At 44.4% G+C, this 18,116-nt stretch overlaps 1 protein-coding gene across 1 annotated transcript in view; it reads left to right on the top strand.

Moving 5' to 3' along the window:
- The first annotated feature begins 8,910 nt into the window (after window positions 1–8,910).
- Window positions 8,911–18,116, top strand: part of ITIH5 (inter-alpha-trypsin inhibitor heavy chain 5) — a 72,710-nt gene continuing 63,504 nt past the window's right edge. The window contains exons 1-2 of the mRNA XM_059404055.1: window positions 8,911–9,092; window positions 17,887–17,931. Of these exons, the coding sequence (XP_059260038.1) occupies window positions 9,003–9,092; window positions 17,887–17,931 (135 nt within the window). The 5' untranslated portion in view covers window positions 8,911–9,002. The remainder of the gene's footprint in view (window positions 9,093–17,886; window positions 17,932–18,116) is intronic.

Raw genomic sequence — 18,116 nt, 5'->3', positions numbered from 1 at the left:
ATGGATCCGATTCTGCTTCTTTGTCGGTTTATTTATTGATGTTTTATTTTTTTAGTTTCCATATGTAAGTGAAATCATACGGTATTTGTCTTTTTCTGTCTGACTTCATTTAGCGTAATACCCTCTAGGTCTGTCCATGTCATTGCCAGTGGCAAGAGCTCATCCTTTTCAATGGCTGAGTAATGTTTCAGTACGCGCGCACATGCGTGTGTGTGTGTGTGTGTGTGTGTGTGTGTGTGTAGGACATCTTTATTTGTCTCAGTGAACACTTGGGCTGCTTCTATATCTTGGTTATTGTTAATAAAACGACAGTTAACATAGGGGTGCTTGTATCTTTTTGAATTCATGTTTTCATTTCCTTTGGGCAGCCATGTGGATGTTTTGAAGCTCAGACAGTCATGGATTTATTAAATCCCAGCTCCACCATTTTCAACACCTGAAGAATTAACTTCGTCTTCTTGAAATCATATTTTTATCTGTGTTGGAGGTTGTCCTGAGGAAAAAATAAGATGTGTCATACACAACACTTAACATAATGTTGGCATATGGTTGTAATAAGAGAAGCAAGTTGGATTTCTCTCTTATGTTTGTAAAGTTATCTTAGCAGGACTTCTGATGGAAGGGGGCATGTATTGCTATATTCATTTAAATGGTGGTGAAACCATGGCAAGATTTTTTAAAAAATGCTCTATTTTCTATAACCAGTGGCAGAGCTGAGAAATGAATGGGTACAGTAGGATTTCATTGGTCATCAGTTTCCTCTGTTAGGTATGTCACGTCTAGTTGATAGAATAAACCAAGAAACCATGATTTTCTTTCCTATTTTTGACTACACAGGTCAAAATGAAAGTGGTGACGATGGTATAGAGAAGATAGGAGGTGACCCCCCCCACACACACATACACGCACACTTCCTGGAAAAATAGCAGGAAAAGGTCCTTCCTTTCTTTCCCTGCCCTGTTCTCCACCGTGCGCCCCATTTTCCACAAGAACACAGAGTATAGTTAACTTTATTTTCTAACTTTTATTTTATTTTGAGATGACTATAGGTACACAGGAAGTGGTAAAAATAGTACATTCTATCCCTGTGCCCTCATTCAGTTTCCTCACTGGTAAGATCTCATGTGACTCCTGTGCGACATCAGAATCAGGGACATTGTCATTGGTACCTCACAGACTCACCTAGACTTCACCAGTCTTGCATGCATGTGTGTGTTCAGTTGCCTGCAGCCAGTCACACATGTAACTACCACCTGTAACTACCACCACAGCCAAGAGGCACAAGTGTTGTTTCACCCCCGTGATGTGCCTCAAAATCTCACTCCTGTGTATCACACCCAGTGCCTCCCTCCTCACATCCCTACACCACATAGACACTAATCTCTTCTTTACTTCTGTAAGTTTATTATTATTATTTTGAAAGATTTTATTTATTTATTTGTCAGAGTGAGAGAGAGAGTGGGAGAAAGAGAGAGAGAATGCACAAGCAGGGGAAGTGGCAGGCAGAGAGAGAAGCAGGCTCCGTGCTGAGCAAGTACCCTGGGATGGTGAACTGAACTGAAGGCAGGTGCTTAACCAACTGAGCCACCCAGGTATCCCTCTGTAAGTTTATTACTTCAAGAACATCATACGAATGAAATCCTACAATATGCAGTCTTTTGGGACAGGATTTTTTCACTCAGCATAAAGCCCTTGAGATCCATTCAAGATGTTGGATGTATCAGTATTTTGTTCCTTTTCATTGCCTAGTAGTAGTCCATGGGGGTGAATGTTTCATAGCTTGTTAGTTCATTTACCCTTGGAAGAACATTTGGATTGTCTCCAGATTTTTTGGTCTTTACATATAAAGCTGCTATGAATAGTCATGCACAGGTTTTGTGCTTTTATTTCTCTGGGGTAAATGTATGAGAGTGGGATTGGGTTGTATGGTGTGTGGTAAATGTAGGTTTTTTGTTTGTTTGTTTGTTTTTGTTTTTAAGACATTTCCACACTGTTTTCCAAAGTGGCTGTAGCATTTTACATTTCCACCTTCAATTCCAAGAGACCCCCTTTTTTTTTTTTTTTTTTGCATCTTTGCTAGCATTTGGTATTACCGGGTTTTTAAAAAATTATCATAGTGCTTCTAATAGGTGTGTAGTGATATTTTGTTGTGGTTTTAATTTGCATTTCCCTGATAGCTGGAGATACTGAACATCTTTCATGTCCTTATCTGCAATACATACATCCTCTTTGTGAATTTCAGTTCATATCTTTTGTCCATTTTCTAATAAGACTGTTTGTTTATAGGTGAGTTTGGAGAGTTCTTTACATAGTCTTAAGTACGAGATAATTTAGACAAGTGGTTTATTAGCTAAGTGATTTGCAAATATTTTCTTCCAGTCTATAGCTTTCTTTTTATCCTCTTTGTGAGGTATTTTTTTTTTTTTAAGATTTTATTTATTTGTCAGAGAGTGAGTGAGAGCGAGCACAGGCAGACAGAGTGGCAGTCAGAGTCAGAGGGAGAAGCAGGCTCCCTGCGGAGCAAGGAGCCCGATGCGGGACTCGATCCCAAGATGCTGGGATCATGACCCGTTAAGCAGCTGCCTTCGGGCAGCTGCTTAACCAACTGAGCCACCCAGGCGTCCCTGTGAGTTATTTTTTATAAGCAATAGTTTTGAGTTTGGTGAAGTCCAGTTGAATGATTTTTTGCTTTGTGGATTGTGCTATGGGGGTCATGTCTAGGAACTCTTCAGTAAGTCCAACGGAGGTGCTAATGGAGAGAGGAAGAGTCCAGGTTTCCCTAGGTGACTGAAGATGGTAGGCACGTGATACTGAAAGTCAGCAGACCTGGAAGGGCCTTGTGAATGGAAGGAGGGGACTTGGGGTGGATGGAGATGAACCTTATAACCAGAGGCCACACGGGCACTTGAGTCACTGAGTGGAGTCGAGGACAGTGGCAGACATATGGTCCTAAACCAGATGGGGTGACACACACACCAGCATGGAGAGTTTGTATCAGTCAGCGGCAGGCCACTGTCACAAAAATATACAGACTGGGTGGCTGAAACAACATGTGTTTCTTAGAGTTCTAAGGACTGGAAGTCTAAGATCAAGGTGCTAGCCAATTCAGATCCTGGTGAGAATTCTCTTCTTAGCTTGTTGACGGTGGTTTTCTCACTGTGTCCTTACACAGCTCTTCTTAAAAGGATGTGAATCCCATCATGGGAACCCCACCCTCTTGAGCTCATCTAGTTCTAATTACCTCCTGAAGGCTCCACTTCTGGACACCATCACACTGGGGATTAGGGCTTCCACAGATTAATTTGGAAGAGATGCAAACATTCAGTCCACAACACAGGTGGTGACCAAGGACCAGAAGCCCTTCCTTCATATCTCCACTCCATTCCCTGTTGATGGAATTCAGAACCAATTCAGAACCAATCCAATGGATAGGTAAGAAGACAAAGAACCTTAAGAAAACAATAATTTAACAAAAACAAACCCATATTGGTGATATATCATGAATTGGCAAGAGTAAAGTTTGCTTTCCACTGGAGAATGGGAGCTCCATATGGGAAAACCTTGAGATGTAGGAAGGAAAGGATTGCAAATTTTTGTTCAGCAAGTCTGCACCTGTGAGACCCAAACCTGCTGCATATGTTCCATAGACAGGAGGGTTGCTGGCTTGCCGGCAAGCAACAAGCTCATGAGCACCGCCGAAAGAACCTGATGACAGCTCTGTTGTTAGGTATGATTCATGGAGTACACTATATCTGTCAGCATCAACCACAAAACCAGCATTGTTTTGTTTCAGTCAAGAGTCTTCCAAAGTCACACCTGTGGCTTTCAGGGCAAGTTCTCTGGACATCCCCCAACATGTGTCTGGAAGGGATCTGGCAACTCTTCAGGGAGAAAACCCACCCTGTAGAGCAACTGCAGGTTTCGCTGGCTTCTCTGTCTTCATGCCCTGGAGTCAGAGACAGCATAGGGCATTAGTACTGGGCACTGAGGCAGACAGAACTGAATGTTCACCTCCACGACAGCATCAGTGGATTCTCTGTGCTAGTCCATGTCTTCTGTGGTTCCACGTCAAAGCCCAGAAAACCAGGACACCACTTGTTGCTCTAGGCATCTTGCCAAAAGAAAACAAAAAGGATTCTTCACTTGGCACTGAGATTGTTCATTGTTTAAGGAGCATTTCTATAGGGACAAAGCATTGTTCAGCTGACAAATATTTCTCCAGACGTATTTGCTGGCTTGGACTCACACATTAATGCAGATGCAGAAGATAAAGACAGCCATCCACAGCTAATACCGAACAGTGAAGAACTGGCAAGAGGAAATAAGGTAAAATTAGTGCTACTTGTGCCTTCTGATGACTTAGGGAATATTAAAATTATATTCCTACATATAAACCTTAAAATTTTCCAAGGGAGGGAGATGCTTCCTGTGCATGTGTTTGGAGACAGAATGTAGCAGTCTCTGAAAGCAGACTTTTTGAGGAGAGATCCTTGAAGGAACAAGGGTGTCTGGGATAGAAAAATAGAAGTAAGAGTTGTGAATTGTCAGATTAGAGCTTGCTTCCTTCCCCATGTAGAATTTAAGTCTATCAGGAATGTGATAGTCTAAGAGAACATTGAGCATCCCATAGGGTATTGTATTGAGGGTCTAAAGTTCACTTGTTCCCCCCAGTTCTTGTAATGATGACTCTTAGAAAGACAGGTAAATAATAAAGTGGGATAATTGTGGGTTAAAATGTTTTTGGAAGTTGAGGAGTCAATATTATGTTTTCTTTGAAGATATATACCTCCAGAGAGGTCAATACTCTGTCTCTGGTCTTGTGTCCGGTCACTGGCCACGCAGGCTGGTGTTATACAAATTCTCTGTGAAATGCACAATATGGAAAGCAGACCATTCTAACTGAGTCTTCTTTACTCATTCATTAAAGCATATAAAGATGAATAAAACGTGGAGCCTGCCCTTTCCTGGGTCTTGGTTGAGTGAGAAAGACATGTAAACACAGAGATGGGGGCTCCATCAGCGGTATGACTAGCCCCTGTCTACTTGACCAGGACTGTGGAGGAAGTGACATTTGCAGGATTGGGTGGGGAGCCACTGAGAGGCATTCCGGAAAGGAGAAGAATCCATGAAGGGCAAAGGTCAAGAGAGGGCTAGAGGCTGTTTAGGAAACCATATTAAAATCAAATGTGATGTGTTACACTTTGTGATTAGTTGATTAATTCTGCAAGTCATCATCAGAAGAAATTAGAAAACTGTATTCTCTGTTTCTGTTTCCCCAGATCTTCTCCTTGGGTAAAACTCCGTGGTTGGTAAAATGGGTAAAAAAGTGGATGTAACTAGACTCCCAAGATATCCCGAGAAATATGGAGCCAACTTTGAAGGGAATCCATTTCCTCCCTAGGCTTTTTGATTAAGGAAAAAACAAAAAAAAGCCAAGGTTGTAAGGAACTGTAGCAACTATGCAAAGTTGTCAGGGGTCCAAGAGAACCACAAGGCCATATAAGTAGATAAAAAGGTGAGACTGGGGTGGGGGTGGTGGTGGGGGGGAGAAAATAGCTGACCCAGATTAGAACAATGGCCTCATAGACACTCAAAAAGGAGCATGGCGCAAAGGAGGGACCGAAGGGGGAGCGCAGAGGACCTGGGGAGGGCTTGAATCTCCGAACAGCTAGACAGAGGCACCTGGGGCTTCAGGGTACACATTCAAGGGAGAGGAAAAGCGAACAAATGGACAACAACCCCCCCTTTCCTCTTCAGCCTCTGCCCTGGCAGGCTTAGCCATCGGTGGGCCGTCTCAAGTGGAAGAGCAGGAGAAAGCTCCTAATTCTAATGAGTCTGATGCTAAAATTTTGGGACCCTCAGCTCACCCTCAGTCACTCAGGGAGCCATTTCCTAGCAAGAGCTGGCACAGAGGCCCTCTCTGACCTGGGCGAGGCAGCTCTTCTTCGTCCCCCTCCCGGAAGCCCTTGCTGTTGAGCTCCACGCTAGATTCCGTCCGCGAACACCTGGGGCCTTGCCAGAGACTTGTCTCTAACGGAGTGAGGTCCTGGGCAAGACTGTGAGGTGTCTCGGTGGAAAAATCCCGAGTGCGCTAGATGTCCTTTGCAGTCTTGAGGTTTGAGCTTTGAGCTCTGAGGTTCTAAAAGCTTGGTAGCCTCAAAGTAGAAAACCAGCTCCCCTCGAGGTGAAGTGAGAAACATCACTTCAAAAGACAAATGTTTGTGGGGACAGTTAATTATTTATTTTTAAATTTAAAAAGTAATTTTGTTATATTAATTTTCCACCCCTTTTTTGGGGGACAGTTAATTTTTTATCCTTATTTATGAGGTCAATATAAATCATGGCCTATGTTTGTGAACAGTTTTGGAAGACTTTCACTGGGTCTTAATTTTATTACACCTACCTAGCTTTTAAAGACTGTCCCTTTGGGGCGCCTGGGTGGCTCAGTGGGTTAAGCCTCTGCCTTCAGCTCAGGTCATGATCTCAGGGTTCTGGGATCGAGCCCCGCATCGGGCTCTCTGCTCGGCGGGGAGCCTGCTTCCTCCTCTCTCTCTGCCTCCCTCTCTGCCTACTTGTGATCTTTGTCAAATAAATAAATAAAATCTTTTAAAAAAAAATAATAAAAAATAAAGACTGTCCCTATTCAGTCCTGCAGATGCTCACAAGTCACAAAGAAACCTAGGCTATTATCATTTGCAAATACTGGGAATTTTGGAAACTCTCCTAAGTCCTGTAGCTAGATAGTGGCCAAGTTGGGACTATAGCCCAGCCTTCCTCATCCCTGGCACAGCCAGCGCAGGCTCCTACCGCCGGGCCTCGCGTGTCCTAATTTCCATCATCAAATGTTCATTAGGTGCTAACCATACATTTAGTACAGCACTAGAACTTGTGGGAGATGCTCTTCTGCAAGGAATTTCTGATCCCACTGGTAAAGCTGGCCTTCAATTGCACATCATAAGCCCCAGCCCCATGGCATACCGTAGAGCTGGAGAGTCCTACAAGATGAAAGGAAAACTGTTCCTTGACGCTGGACCTCTGCAGAAGCCAGTTGGGACAGATTTGGGAAAAGAGCAGATAGAAGGCCAAAAAAGAGAGTTGAGACACTGAGGGAAGCAGTAGGAAGGGGAAGACAAAGATGCGGTCCCAGCTCTCTTGGAGGATTGAGATCATAGTTGCTGTTGTCGCCTTTCAAAGAACTGGGCTTTGTTCCAATTCAACTTTCCGTTCACAAGTAGGTATTTCCTTCAGGGGGGTGGGGACATGGCAGGCTCTGATTCCAGAAGACTGAGGACTGTCCTCCTTAGTTAGAAAGAGGGGGGGTGTGTGTGCACATGATTCCTGTGCTGCCACATTCCTGCGTCAGCCTCGGTGCGGGGTACATTGGCAACCTCATGATGAATTTATGTTGAAGAACTAAAAATAATCCTTTAAACTGCTTCAGAGTTCTCCCTTACTAGGGATTTGGTTGTAAAATCTCGCTGGACGGGCTGCTGTTGCTTCCTACTGGTTGAGTGTGTTTCACTTAGTGGTTAGGGGTGGAAATGATTAACTGCTAAAGACAAGGGTTTTCTTTCCTTTCTTTTACAATGGCAACCTGTTTCTCCCTAATCTCCTAATGTCTTTGTTGAACAAACAGCATTTCAATAAGAGTAAACAAAATATTTTAAGAAGAGCTGTCACCATAAACACCAGTTCTTTTTGTTTTTCATGTTTTCTTTCCCTAGTTCTATGTCCACATTTTTGTGCATCTGTATTTTTATCTGATTATAATCATATTGTTGATAGGGTTATGTAACCTGGTTTTTTGCTCTAGATTACACCATAGACATTTTTCATGTTCTACAGACCTTGTGGATTCTTATCTAATGGCTGCATAATATTCCAGAGGACGGATGTGCCATTATTTGAGTTAGCCATTTTTCTGTTCTTGGCCATCCCGGTTTTGGTCAGTTTCTCACTCTCATTCAGCTCATGGATTTAGATGCAGTTTCTAGAGAGACAGAATATGTCTTTGAAGCGATTGGCTTTTGAAACTTGAAATAAACAAGTGGCTCTAGCAACACTGTGTGTCCAGCAGAGAAAAAGACAGTGCAGGGTGTAAAAGCGGCGTGTGGATGGTTGGCAGGCAATAATTCTTATGGCTGGACAAAATATCACCAATAGTTTGTAACTAGCATACCCAGTGATATTCATTTCCATGATTAATAACCAAAGCCTTAGAAACACTGCTACACGGTGCCGTTCTAGCCTCTCCTTTTCTGCCCCCTTTGGCCAGAACCGCATAAAAGGGGACAACATTGCTGACACTTTCTGCAGTAGACTAGTAATTTGCGTCCCTTGATTTGGCTTCTAAGCATGAAGGCAGGATGCCAGGAGGCATGTGCTGCTCTCTGGGCAGAAGTAAGCAGGTCTCCTGTTGGCTTTATGCTAGCAGGTGAGGGCAGGTGGAATATAGAGTGGGTCGGGGTTGTATGTAGAACGGATGGGGGGTATTGGTATATACGGCAGGGAAGGGGTAGTATTTATAGCAGGTGAGGGGAATATGGAGGTATACACAGCAGGTGTGTTGGGGGGGCGGTATATAGAGCAGGTGGGGGGGTGGGCTGTGTACTGAGGGTCAGGCCAGCTTCTCCCGTATCCTCCTGCCGCAGGAATTTAAGCCACCCTGTAGAAATCATTTCACACCTTGCAGGAGAGAAGGATTTGGGGTCCGGTGGCAGGTGTCCCAAGCCCTGAAGGTGTCTGCACAAGGCAGAGCTGAAGGGCGGGCCGCGGAGGAGAGCCCGTGGCGAGCGGGGGCAGCCTCTCTCTGGGGCGGTAGGGCCTCAACTGGGACCCGACTGGGACCTGGGTGGACGCGGGGCGGGCCGGGGGCGGGGCGCGCGGGGGGCGGGGCCCGGAGGGCGGCGGGGCGGAGCACGTCTGCAGCCGCCGAGCCGCGGAGCTGTCCCCCCCGCGCGTCCCGCCTGGTCCCAGTGCACCGCCGCGCTCTCGCCCCCGCCATGCTCCTGCTGCTGGGGCTGTGCCTGGGGCTGCCGCTCTGCGCGGGGTCTCTGGAAGACGCGCGGACCCGGGATGACACTTCGGACCGAGTAAGTAGAAGTGGGAGGACCTAGAGGTGGCCCCGGGCGCGGGCTGCCACCCCTTCCCGCCGCGTTCTTCGGGCGCGTGGCTGTTGGACAGACGCCCTTGAATGGCTGCAGGACGCAGGGAAGGGAGAGATCACCCCCACCTCCCGTCATATCGTCACCCCTTCTCTGCATTCCCCAACCTTCTGCTCGCAAGCGTCCCCATCTGTTGGTCACTCTTGGAGAGAGTTTGGATGAACTTTCCGCAGAATTGTTCCTGGGGTTTGAAAGCCCCGCAGAACCAAATCTTGGTTCCTGTTGTGGATGGTGTCAGTTTTGAGAGCGAGCCCAAGCTAGCTACAGTTTCTCCTTTAAGATGCACGCATGGGGTGGGGTGGTGTTGCTGTTGTTCCTAGCAGTTCAGAGAAAAACACCATCTAGAAGTTGCAGACTCTCCTCCACTTTCCCCATCTGAAAACCAGGGGGACTTGACTTTCCCATCAGGCTCTTAACAGTGGGTTAGCAGTTCAAAGGTGGCTTGATGGTCCGGGAGGACCAAAAACCCAGTGTGCACTTACTGGAGTTAGCAACTTGTGCATCTGCCGGAGTTTGTGTTCTGAAGGGCTCAGCTCACAGGTGGATAAACCCGCAAGTATGAGATCTCACTGGCATGCCCGAGAAACGGAAAAGCTTTTTGAAAAATATAAAAGGAACTGACCAAAATATCAATGGGCAGGGGGTGGCTGTATCCCAGTTAAAGTAGGCATCTCCTGGTACTGTTTCTACACGCATCACAGAATCGTTTAGCTTAAAGCATATTTCAGATGATGGGAACAAGAGAGAAGTAGGCATACTTTTCCTCCCCGTTCTCCAGCAGCTCGCTTTGAAGAGCACATCTGGAAGACGGTTACTCTCTTGTTGACTCTGCACTGGGATGTGTTTTCTGCACAATGAAAGAAAGGGTCCTTCTCACATAGCGTCGTCAGGAGGAGTAACAGGACAGATTCGAGGAGGGTGAAAGGTAGAGGGGGGGAAAGGGCCCGCTTTGGGTCCAGAAATTGTGGGAAATAATAGGGTTTTAAGGATTGAAGAGTTAACACTCCTAAAGCGCTTGGTACAGTGGCAGCACTCTTGCCATCAGGCTTGGGCTGCTGAAGCACAGAAGGAAGGATTTGGGGTAAAGAGCTTGAAAGTTTTGGGGGGGGGCAGAGGGAGGAAAGTGTGGGAGGAACCGAAACAAGGATTCTGTTTATGAGCTAGGAGGAGGGATGAAAGCTCCGGCATCTGCCAGTGCGAGTAAGCTTCACACTAAACTTTTCCTGCATAGAATAACATGGCCTTGGCCCATTTTAGCGATTTCATGCTGCCTTCAAACCATAGCGCGATTTATGCGTCTTGAAAATGACTCAGACAAAAATTCCCAAGATATGAAGTTCTATGAAAGTTTGCAAATTTTACCTTTTTATCTCTATTAAAAAAAGAAACAAAAAGCAACAACGTGTGTGTGTGTGTGTGTGAGAGAGAGAGAGAGAGAGAGAGAGAGAGAGAGAATGAATAATGTAGGATTTAAGAACACAGGCTCCAGAGTGTTCTTGTCGAGAACAAGCCCTCCTGGGTCCAAACCCTGGTCCTACACTCTCCGGAGAGTTACTTACTCTCTGTGAGTCTCTGTTCACTCATCTGTAGAATGGGATGGTGAAATAACTCAGTTAAAAGAATCTTGAAGATTGAACAGTATGTGGTGATGGCCTTAGTGCTGACTCTCCATAATTATGGTCTTCAGAATTACACGTAAACTTAATTTGTAAATATAAACGAGTATGTCAATTTCATGTAAATTTTAATGCCCATGAACATGCCTATTAGCTTGCATTGTCACTTGTTGCTTACCTTCAATTGGCAGTATTACTAATAACACCTTAAATTCAAGTTCCTTTCTCCTCTCTGACCCTTCACCCCATTTGTAGACAATATTACCCATAGCAAGAGACTGCTCTCAGCAGTGGTCTTCGAACTTTGGTATGCAAAATGGTACTCAGGGAGCTCATCAAATACCCTGGGTGGCTCAGTAAGTTAAGCATCTGCCTTAGGCTCAGGTCATGATCCCAGGGTTCTGGGATTGAGCCCCATATCGGGCGCTGCTCAGTGGGGAGCTTTCTTCTCCCTCTCCCTGCTGCTCTCCCCCCGCACCCCATCTTGCTTGTGTTCTCTTTCCCTCTCTCTGTCAAGTGAATAAAATCTTAAAAAAAATACACAGACCCCCATCAGATTAGATCCATTAGGTTTGGGGGGGGTGGCTGGGTGATTCTGAATTAGATGACCCAGTGACCACACATAGAATAATACTGCTTTAAAAGAATCTTTCAGGAAACTAATATTAAAAAGGAAGTCTCTTGTATAAAATCAGCCTGTCGCAGATTTATCTCTTTCCTAATTTCAGAGTGATATTGTGTCCTTAAATTGGGATAGGGCTGTATACCTATTACTACAAAAACAGTTTTTAATTTACAGAATAGCGATAACCACTAATAGACTGAGTGTTCCTAATGTTCTGGAGAGTTCGCTAGCGGCTCTGTGTAAAAATAGTGAGAAGCAATGGAGACTATGGTGGGAGCCAGGGGGAGCCAGACTGCCCGGGTTCAAATCTGCGTTCCAGCACTGACTGTGTGTACCTGGGCAAGTAACTTAACCTTTCTGGGTCTCCGTTTCATTGTCTACAAGACAGAATTATTACTGTGATTGGCAGGGGTGGATCTAGGTTTTTAGAGGCAAGTAAAGTTTACATCATTGGTAAGGCCCTCTTTGAAGAAAAAGAATATCCAATTAGGACTACAAAATGTAGGTGCTAAAATGAACATGTATTTAGGATGATAAAGAGATCACAACACAGGCCACCTGTTTACAGTCTGACAGACACCACAGACATCAGCCGTTGTTGAGGGACTGTGCGAGGGAGGGATCCTGACGCTTACATTTTATTAGCTTCTAAATAATAATAAAATAATAAATCCACTCTTGCTCTCACAGTTGCTGTGAAGATTTAGTGGATTAATTCACGTGAAATACATGTATTCAGTAAGCACTAAAGTGATATTAGCTATTTTCATTGTTTATGGAGTGCTTGCTTAAATCTCTGATGACCACCGCAAGGAGAGTCTCTGTTTGCTTCCTTCCCAGGAGAAGCAGGGAAGCTCTCCCAGGGAGAGTGACACCAGAGTGACAGGTGCAGAACCTGGATTAGAACCCAGGTGTGCTGGATGCCAAGGCTGGGCTTTACAGACTCCTCCAAAGACCAAGCCACTTTTGTATTTATAACCTAATAGAATTTGTTTCAATGTGCTTTTTATTTGCGGCTCCCGGCATACGGGTAGTGTTCAATATATGCCTGGGATACCGCATTGATGGTGGGGATACGTTTCTGATAACCTGAATTGAGAATTTCTGGAATTTTAGTTATTTTAGAATCCGCCCCTCAGAACCAGACCTCTGCATCTGGAAACCCAAATCAAGAATCAAGAAAACAATTTTTGTTTTTGTTTTTGTTTTTGTTCTTAACTCTTTAAAAAGTGAAGTTACTAAAAGATTTTGTGAGCTCCAGACCACTCAGGACTGTCTCCTTTTATGGGCCTGGCTGTGATTGTTACAAAGGAGCCATCCGATGAATGGGAAGGAGGATATTGTGGGAGACAGTCCAGAGATTTACTCACTCCCCAACCAGCCATCTCCTATTTCACTGAGTAGAAGGAGGAGGAAGGAGAGGGCGTATTGAGAACCGGGTCTGTGATCTGTATGTGACTTCATTTTCCTACCCAGCAGTCTTCCCCACACCTCGGTTGCTCTGTTGAAAGCATTCTTGCCTTCTTGCTGTGCGGGTTCCTGTCAGAGACCCCAACTGGCTCTCTGTAGCTAACGACTGGCTGGCTGGTTCCATTTAGGAAGATGGGATCATGAGAGGGAGACCTAAGCTTTTTTTGGGGGGCAGGGTTCCTAAATCTCCTCCTTATTTTCCTAGAGGCAAAGTCCAATTCCCTTGTTTTTCGCAGGTGAAGAAAGTGACTTGTCTAAGTCCAGTTGCTTTTTTTTTTCCTTATAAACCTGCCTGGAAATTGTTGGGAATTGTAGCCCAAAAGTGAAGTTTCTTCTTCCATGGCTGAGGTTATGGGCGCCCCGAATTGCAAATGGTCATTAGCTAAACATCCTGCATCAGCATTACTCCGAAGGAATAAGACATTTGTGTGAGGCATGTCGAGTTACCCAAACAGGAATCTTCCCAGAGGACTTGTTCTCAGCCCAGGTGACAGGCAGTGACTGCAGTGATGTTCCAACCCATGGCCCTAGATTCCGTGTTAGGCCCTCTAGCAGATCTCGGAGGCCCTGGCTCCTGAGTTCCTGGCTCTTGGTTTTGAGATCAGAACACCCCCAGGGGAATGGGGGCCAACTGGTGGGTAGGTTCCCAGTACAGAGCCCTTTAGGAGCTCATCACTTCTGTCCCCAGATGGGGGTGTGGCTAAGGCTGGCCCAAACGCAGCATCCCTTGGATCTGTTATGGGACCCAGACATCTCTGTACAGTCAGCCTGGGTCATTACGGCATCCATGCCAGGAGGGAATGTCTGTGTTCTGCATATTCTGAGTTTCTTTCACCCGGGTTAGAATTAGGTTTCACTCTTTTCCTCTTTCCCATGCTCTTTCCCATTTATGGACTTTTGGGAATGTTCCCTTCTCCTTTAATCGTGATCCAACACTGTGATAAATCGGGGGGGGGGGAATACAGTCCCTGTTATTCAAATGATGAATATATAAGCAATGCCTACACCATCTTTCGCCCAGAGCTTGGCTAACTGATAATGTAGATGGGAGATTCTAGACTCCACATCCCCAACAGTGGTATTGCTACATTTTCTGTGCGAAGGAAATCTTCCCCAACCCTCTCCCTCCTGGTAGTGAATGCTGCTTAGTCCATACAAGTTGGAGAGGCGGTGGTAGACCTCTGAGGCTATTTCTCAACGTAGTTCTTGTATTGAACCTGATGCTTTGTCAGTTTCTCCTGGCCCCTCCCCTTTTTTAAAGATTTATTTTATTTTTTTGACAGAGAGATCTCAAGTAGGCAGAGAGGCAGGTAGAGAGAAAGGGGAAGCAGGCTCCCTGCCTCGCAGAGAGCCCGACTCAGGGCTCAATCCCAGGACCCTGGGACCACGACCTGAACCAAAGGCAGAGGCTTTAACCCACTGAGCCACCCAGGCGCCCCTCTCCTGCCCTTTCATCCCACTCCAGCAATGCCTGTGCCACTGGTTTAACCGTACCTCCAATGTAGAGCCTCTCACGGTTACTCTGGGGCATAGAGAACTCTCCTTTTTTCCATTTCCTTTGTAACTTATGAAAACTATCCTTTCTATTAAGTTTTCATGAGTACGTTTCTTTCTTTCAAGTCATATAGTATGGTCCTTGACAGCAAGGATCATGGCTTACATTTCTCAGTTAAAATTGTGGCCTGGACATCTTCTGTTCCAATGCTGAAGAAACAAGCTCGGCTCAGTAGTAGAAAAGAACTTTATTTAGGCCCTCTCTGAAGTCTGTGATTTGGAGCCTCAAGCTCTCGACATTACTACTCACGGCGCCCTTGACAATGGACGGGAGTCAGTTCCATATCTGTCCTGAAACTCTACTCCCAAATTCTTGTGAGGCTTTGGGAAACATTCGAACAATAAAAAGGATCAGGAATTCCTAACTAAAACCAAAGATGACGACATTGGTGTCATTTCCAGTTCCAGTCCTAGCTGGCACCGGGAGACTCTCTGTACTGGGAAGCTTTGATTCTGGTTCCGTCTCTTTTAAACTTGGACTGAAGCGTTGCCATAGCGATCCCCTGAGACATCAGATAGTCATCTCAAAAATGAAAAACCAACTTCTCTTGTTCTCCTTAAAGCTTGTTTATTTTCTTGGAAAAGCTATTTTACAGAGGAGGAAACTTCAAAGAAAATACTTGAGATCAATCGCAGATCTTAATACCTGAGAGAGGTTGGGCTTTCTTTCTGACTTTAGCTGTTAAGTGGTCCCCAGCCTATTCCACAATTTGAGGAAGGGAAAGGCCCGACGTGAACCGGCAGAGCTGGCAAAGACCTTGCCCAGAATGCTTATTCTGGCTTTCTGTGGACAGTATCTCAGGCAGAGCACCTCGTCTGAGAGAGAGAAACTAGTATCATCCTACTAATTGGTTCTCATTTGGACTCAGGGTGGCGGATATTAAATCTTGTACTCTCTCTCCTGTTCCATGTTCTATAGAATAGGAGGCTCTGTAATGGCTTATAATGATAGTTTACAATAGTATATATACCATAGTGTGTGTGTGTGTGTGTGTGTGTGTGTGTGTGTGTCCCACCCTCCTGCCCAGGGGAGATCAAGGGAGGATAGAGATTAAAACAGTTACTGTTATGACTTTAGTTTACCAACTGGAGATATCTTTATTGTTTCCTTTTCTGTTGTGGAAGTAAAATGTGTTAATTACTGAAAGACTCAGATAACACGGGAAAGTTTCAAGAAAAATAATTCAGCCACGCAAAGGTGGCAGCCATTTACACTGTGGTGTACATTCTACACATACAAACACTTACGCTTACAAAAATTAGATCATATTAACTGTAAGGTTTTGTTACCAGATATAGTCACTGGAAATGTGTCATGGATATATTAATCAGGATAGGCTAGTTATTCTGTGGTGACAAGGTCTTAAAAATCTCAGTTTCTTAAATACCACACATTGACTTCTTGCTTATACAACCGTCCATCTTGGGTTGATGGCTGTCACTTAGGAAGTTTGGCTTTATAAGCAGCTGCCATTTCACACGTTGCTAATTACTGTACCAGAAAGCTAAAACAATTCTGTAGGATCATACATCCGTAGTGAAATCACTTGATCCAGGAGTGACGAATGCCACTTACATTCCTAACTTACTGGCGGAGCTAGGTGCATGGCCATCTGCCTTCCCACAACGGGCCCAGATAATGCAATACTTCTGACAGACAGCTAGAGAAATATTTGGTGGACAGCACTGAAGTCCAGTAAAGTGAATGTTTGTTGATGCCAGTAAATATAGATAACACCATTCTTTTCTTTTTAAAGATTTATTTATTTATTTGAGGGAGAGAGAGAGAGAGAGCACGAGCAGGAGGGGCAGAGGGAGAGGGAGAGAGAATCCCAAGCAGACTCCCGACTGAGTGGGGAGCCTGGTGCGGGGCTCGATCCTACAACCATGGGATAATGACCTGAGCCAAAATCAAGAGCCTTATGCTTAACTAACTGTGCCACCCAGGTGGTGCCCCACACATCATTATTTTCTATAGCCATGTAATTAGTCCATGTATCATAATATACTGATTATACTGAATAATATACTGAACCAAACCTCTTTTTAAAGATATTTTAGGCTATTTCTAATCATTAACAATTGTTTTAAAAGTTCAAAAAATTTTCTTACTTTTTCCCTCTTACAGTACTCTTCTGTAAGTAGAATTTCTAAATTAAAAGGCATGCGTACCGATGGGAATGGAAAAATGTTGCAGCCACTTTGGAAATCAGTTTGGCAATTTCTTAGAAAGTGAAACTTAAATTTACCATATGACCCAGATAATCTACTCCTGGATATCTATGTCCAACACAGAGACTTGCATGTGAATGTTTATATAAGTTTCACATTATTCATAATAGCCAAAAACTGGAAAAATCCTGAACATCACCTGGCGAATGGATAAACACAATATGTTATATCTGTACAATGAAGTATTATTAAGACACGGAAAGGAACGAAATACTGATAAATGCTACAACAGGGACAAACTTGAAAAGGTTATGTTAAGTGAAAAAAGCCAGTTATAGAAGACTATTTATCATGTGATTCCATTCTTGAAATGTCCAGAATGGGCATATCCACAGGGACAAAGTAGGTTAGTGTTTGACAGGTGACAGGTAAAGGGTATGGGGTTTCATTCTGATCTAGTAAAAATGTTCTAAATTGAAGGTGGTGATGGGTACACAACTCTGACTATACTAGACAACATTGTTGTGCACTTTAAGTGAATGATTATATTGTCTGTAAGTTACACAGCCTTGAGCTGTTAAAAAAGAAAAGATCTGCATAAAGACCATATTTTTCAAGTTTTTGATCAACATTATCAAATTGGCCTCCAGAAAGGATGGTTTATTACTCAGCAATATTTGAACAGTGATTTTCTATGACTAATGTTCAACCACCAGCTAGGACTTTTACATTAGTCCAGAGTGGCTGATCCCTTAATACAAGTTTTTTAAAATAAGGATTTTATCACCTTCCCATAGCCCTCCTCCCCATGTGGGAAAGTACAGTTTAAATAACCAGAAAAAACACAGTGAGAAAATTCAAGGTAAGTTCAATTTTGCTTGCAGAGTTTCCAAAAGTTTTGAGTTGAATAACCGAGCCCCTCAGAGTAGAACTGAATACATTTACTACTCACTGTAAGAGACACAATAGCAAAGAGCTTCAAGGCAGAAATAGAATAAAATGAAGTACAGATATTAGATGAATTCTTTGCTCTCGTCATTTCGTGCTCCTCCGACAGGTGGAAGAACACGCAAGTGACGAGGTAGCGCCATCATGGTCGAAGAAGTTAACCAGGGCGGAGGGGGGTGGGTTCCACTGCCAGGCCCACTGTTCCTTCATCAAAGGTCCAATCTGCTTTTCAGGGTGGACTGTCTCTTCTGTGAATTTGAATTGATTTTAACCCCCTCATGTAATGCATTTCACAATGACCTCCCAATCCTATTTCATGACTCTTTTCTCCTTGTAGGTTGGACCCAGGGTGCCAAGGCAAGCCCGACTGTTGCAAAGGCTGGTATGTATATTCTGGGGACAGCTTCCGTGTCTGCGCCCTCACTACTCTATATTTTGAACCAGGCCCTACCGTCGCTTGCGGCTCCTCCAAAGCGTGCAAAGCTGCTCACAGAAGAATGCTGACATTAAACAGCATAGCTTTTATAAGGCTTGCTTGAACTGGATTTTCTTTCTGGAAAGAGACCT

Source organism: Mustela nigripes, chromosome 6 (genome assembly GCF_022355385.1).
Source record: "Mustela nigripes isolate SB6536 chromosome 6, MUSNIG.SB6536, whole genome shotgun sequence".
NCBI classification, from domain to species: domain Eukaryota; kingdom Metazoa; phylum Chordata; class Mammalia; order Carnivora; family Mustelidae; genus Mustela; species Mustela nigripes.
This window is presented reverse-complemented; position numbering and strand designations above follow the sequence as displayed.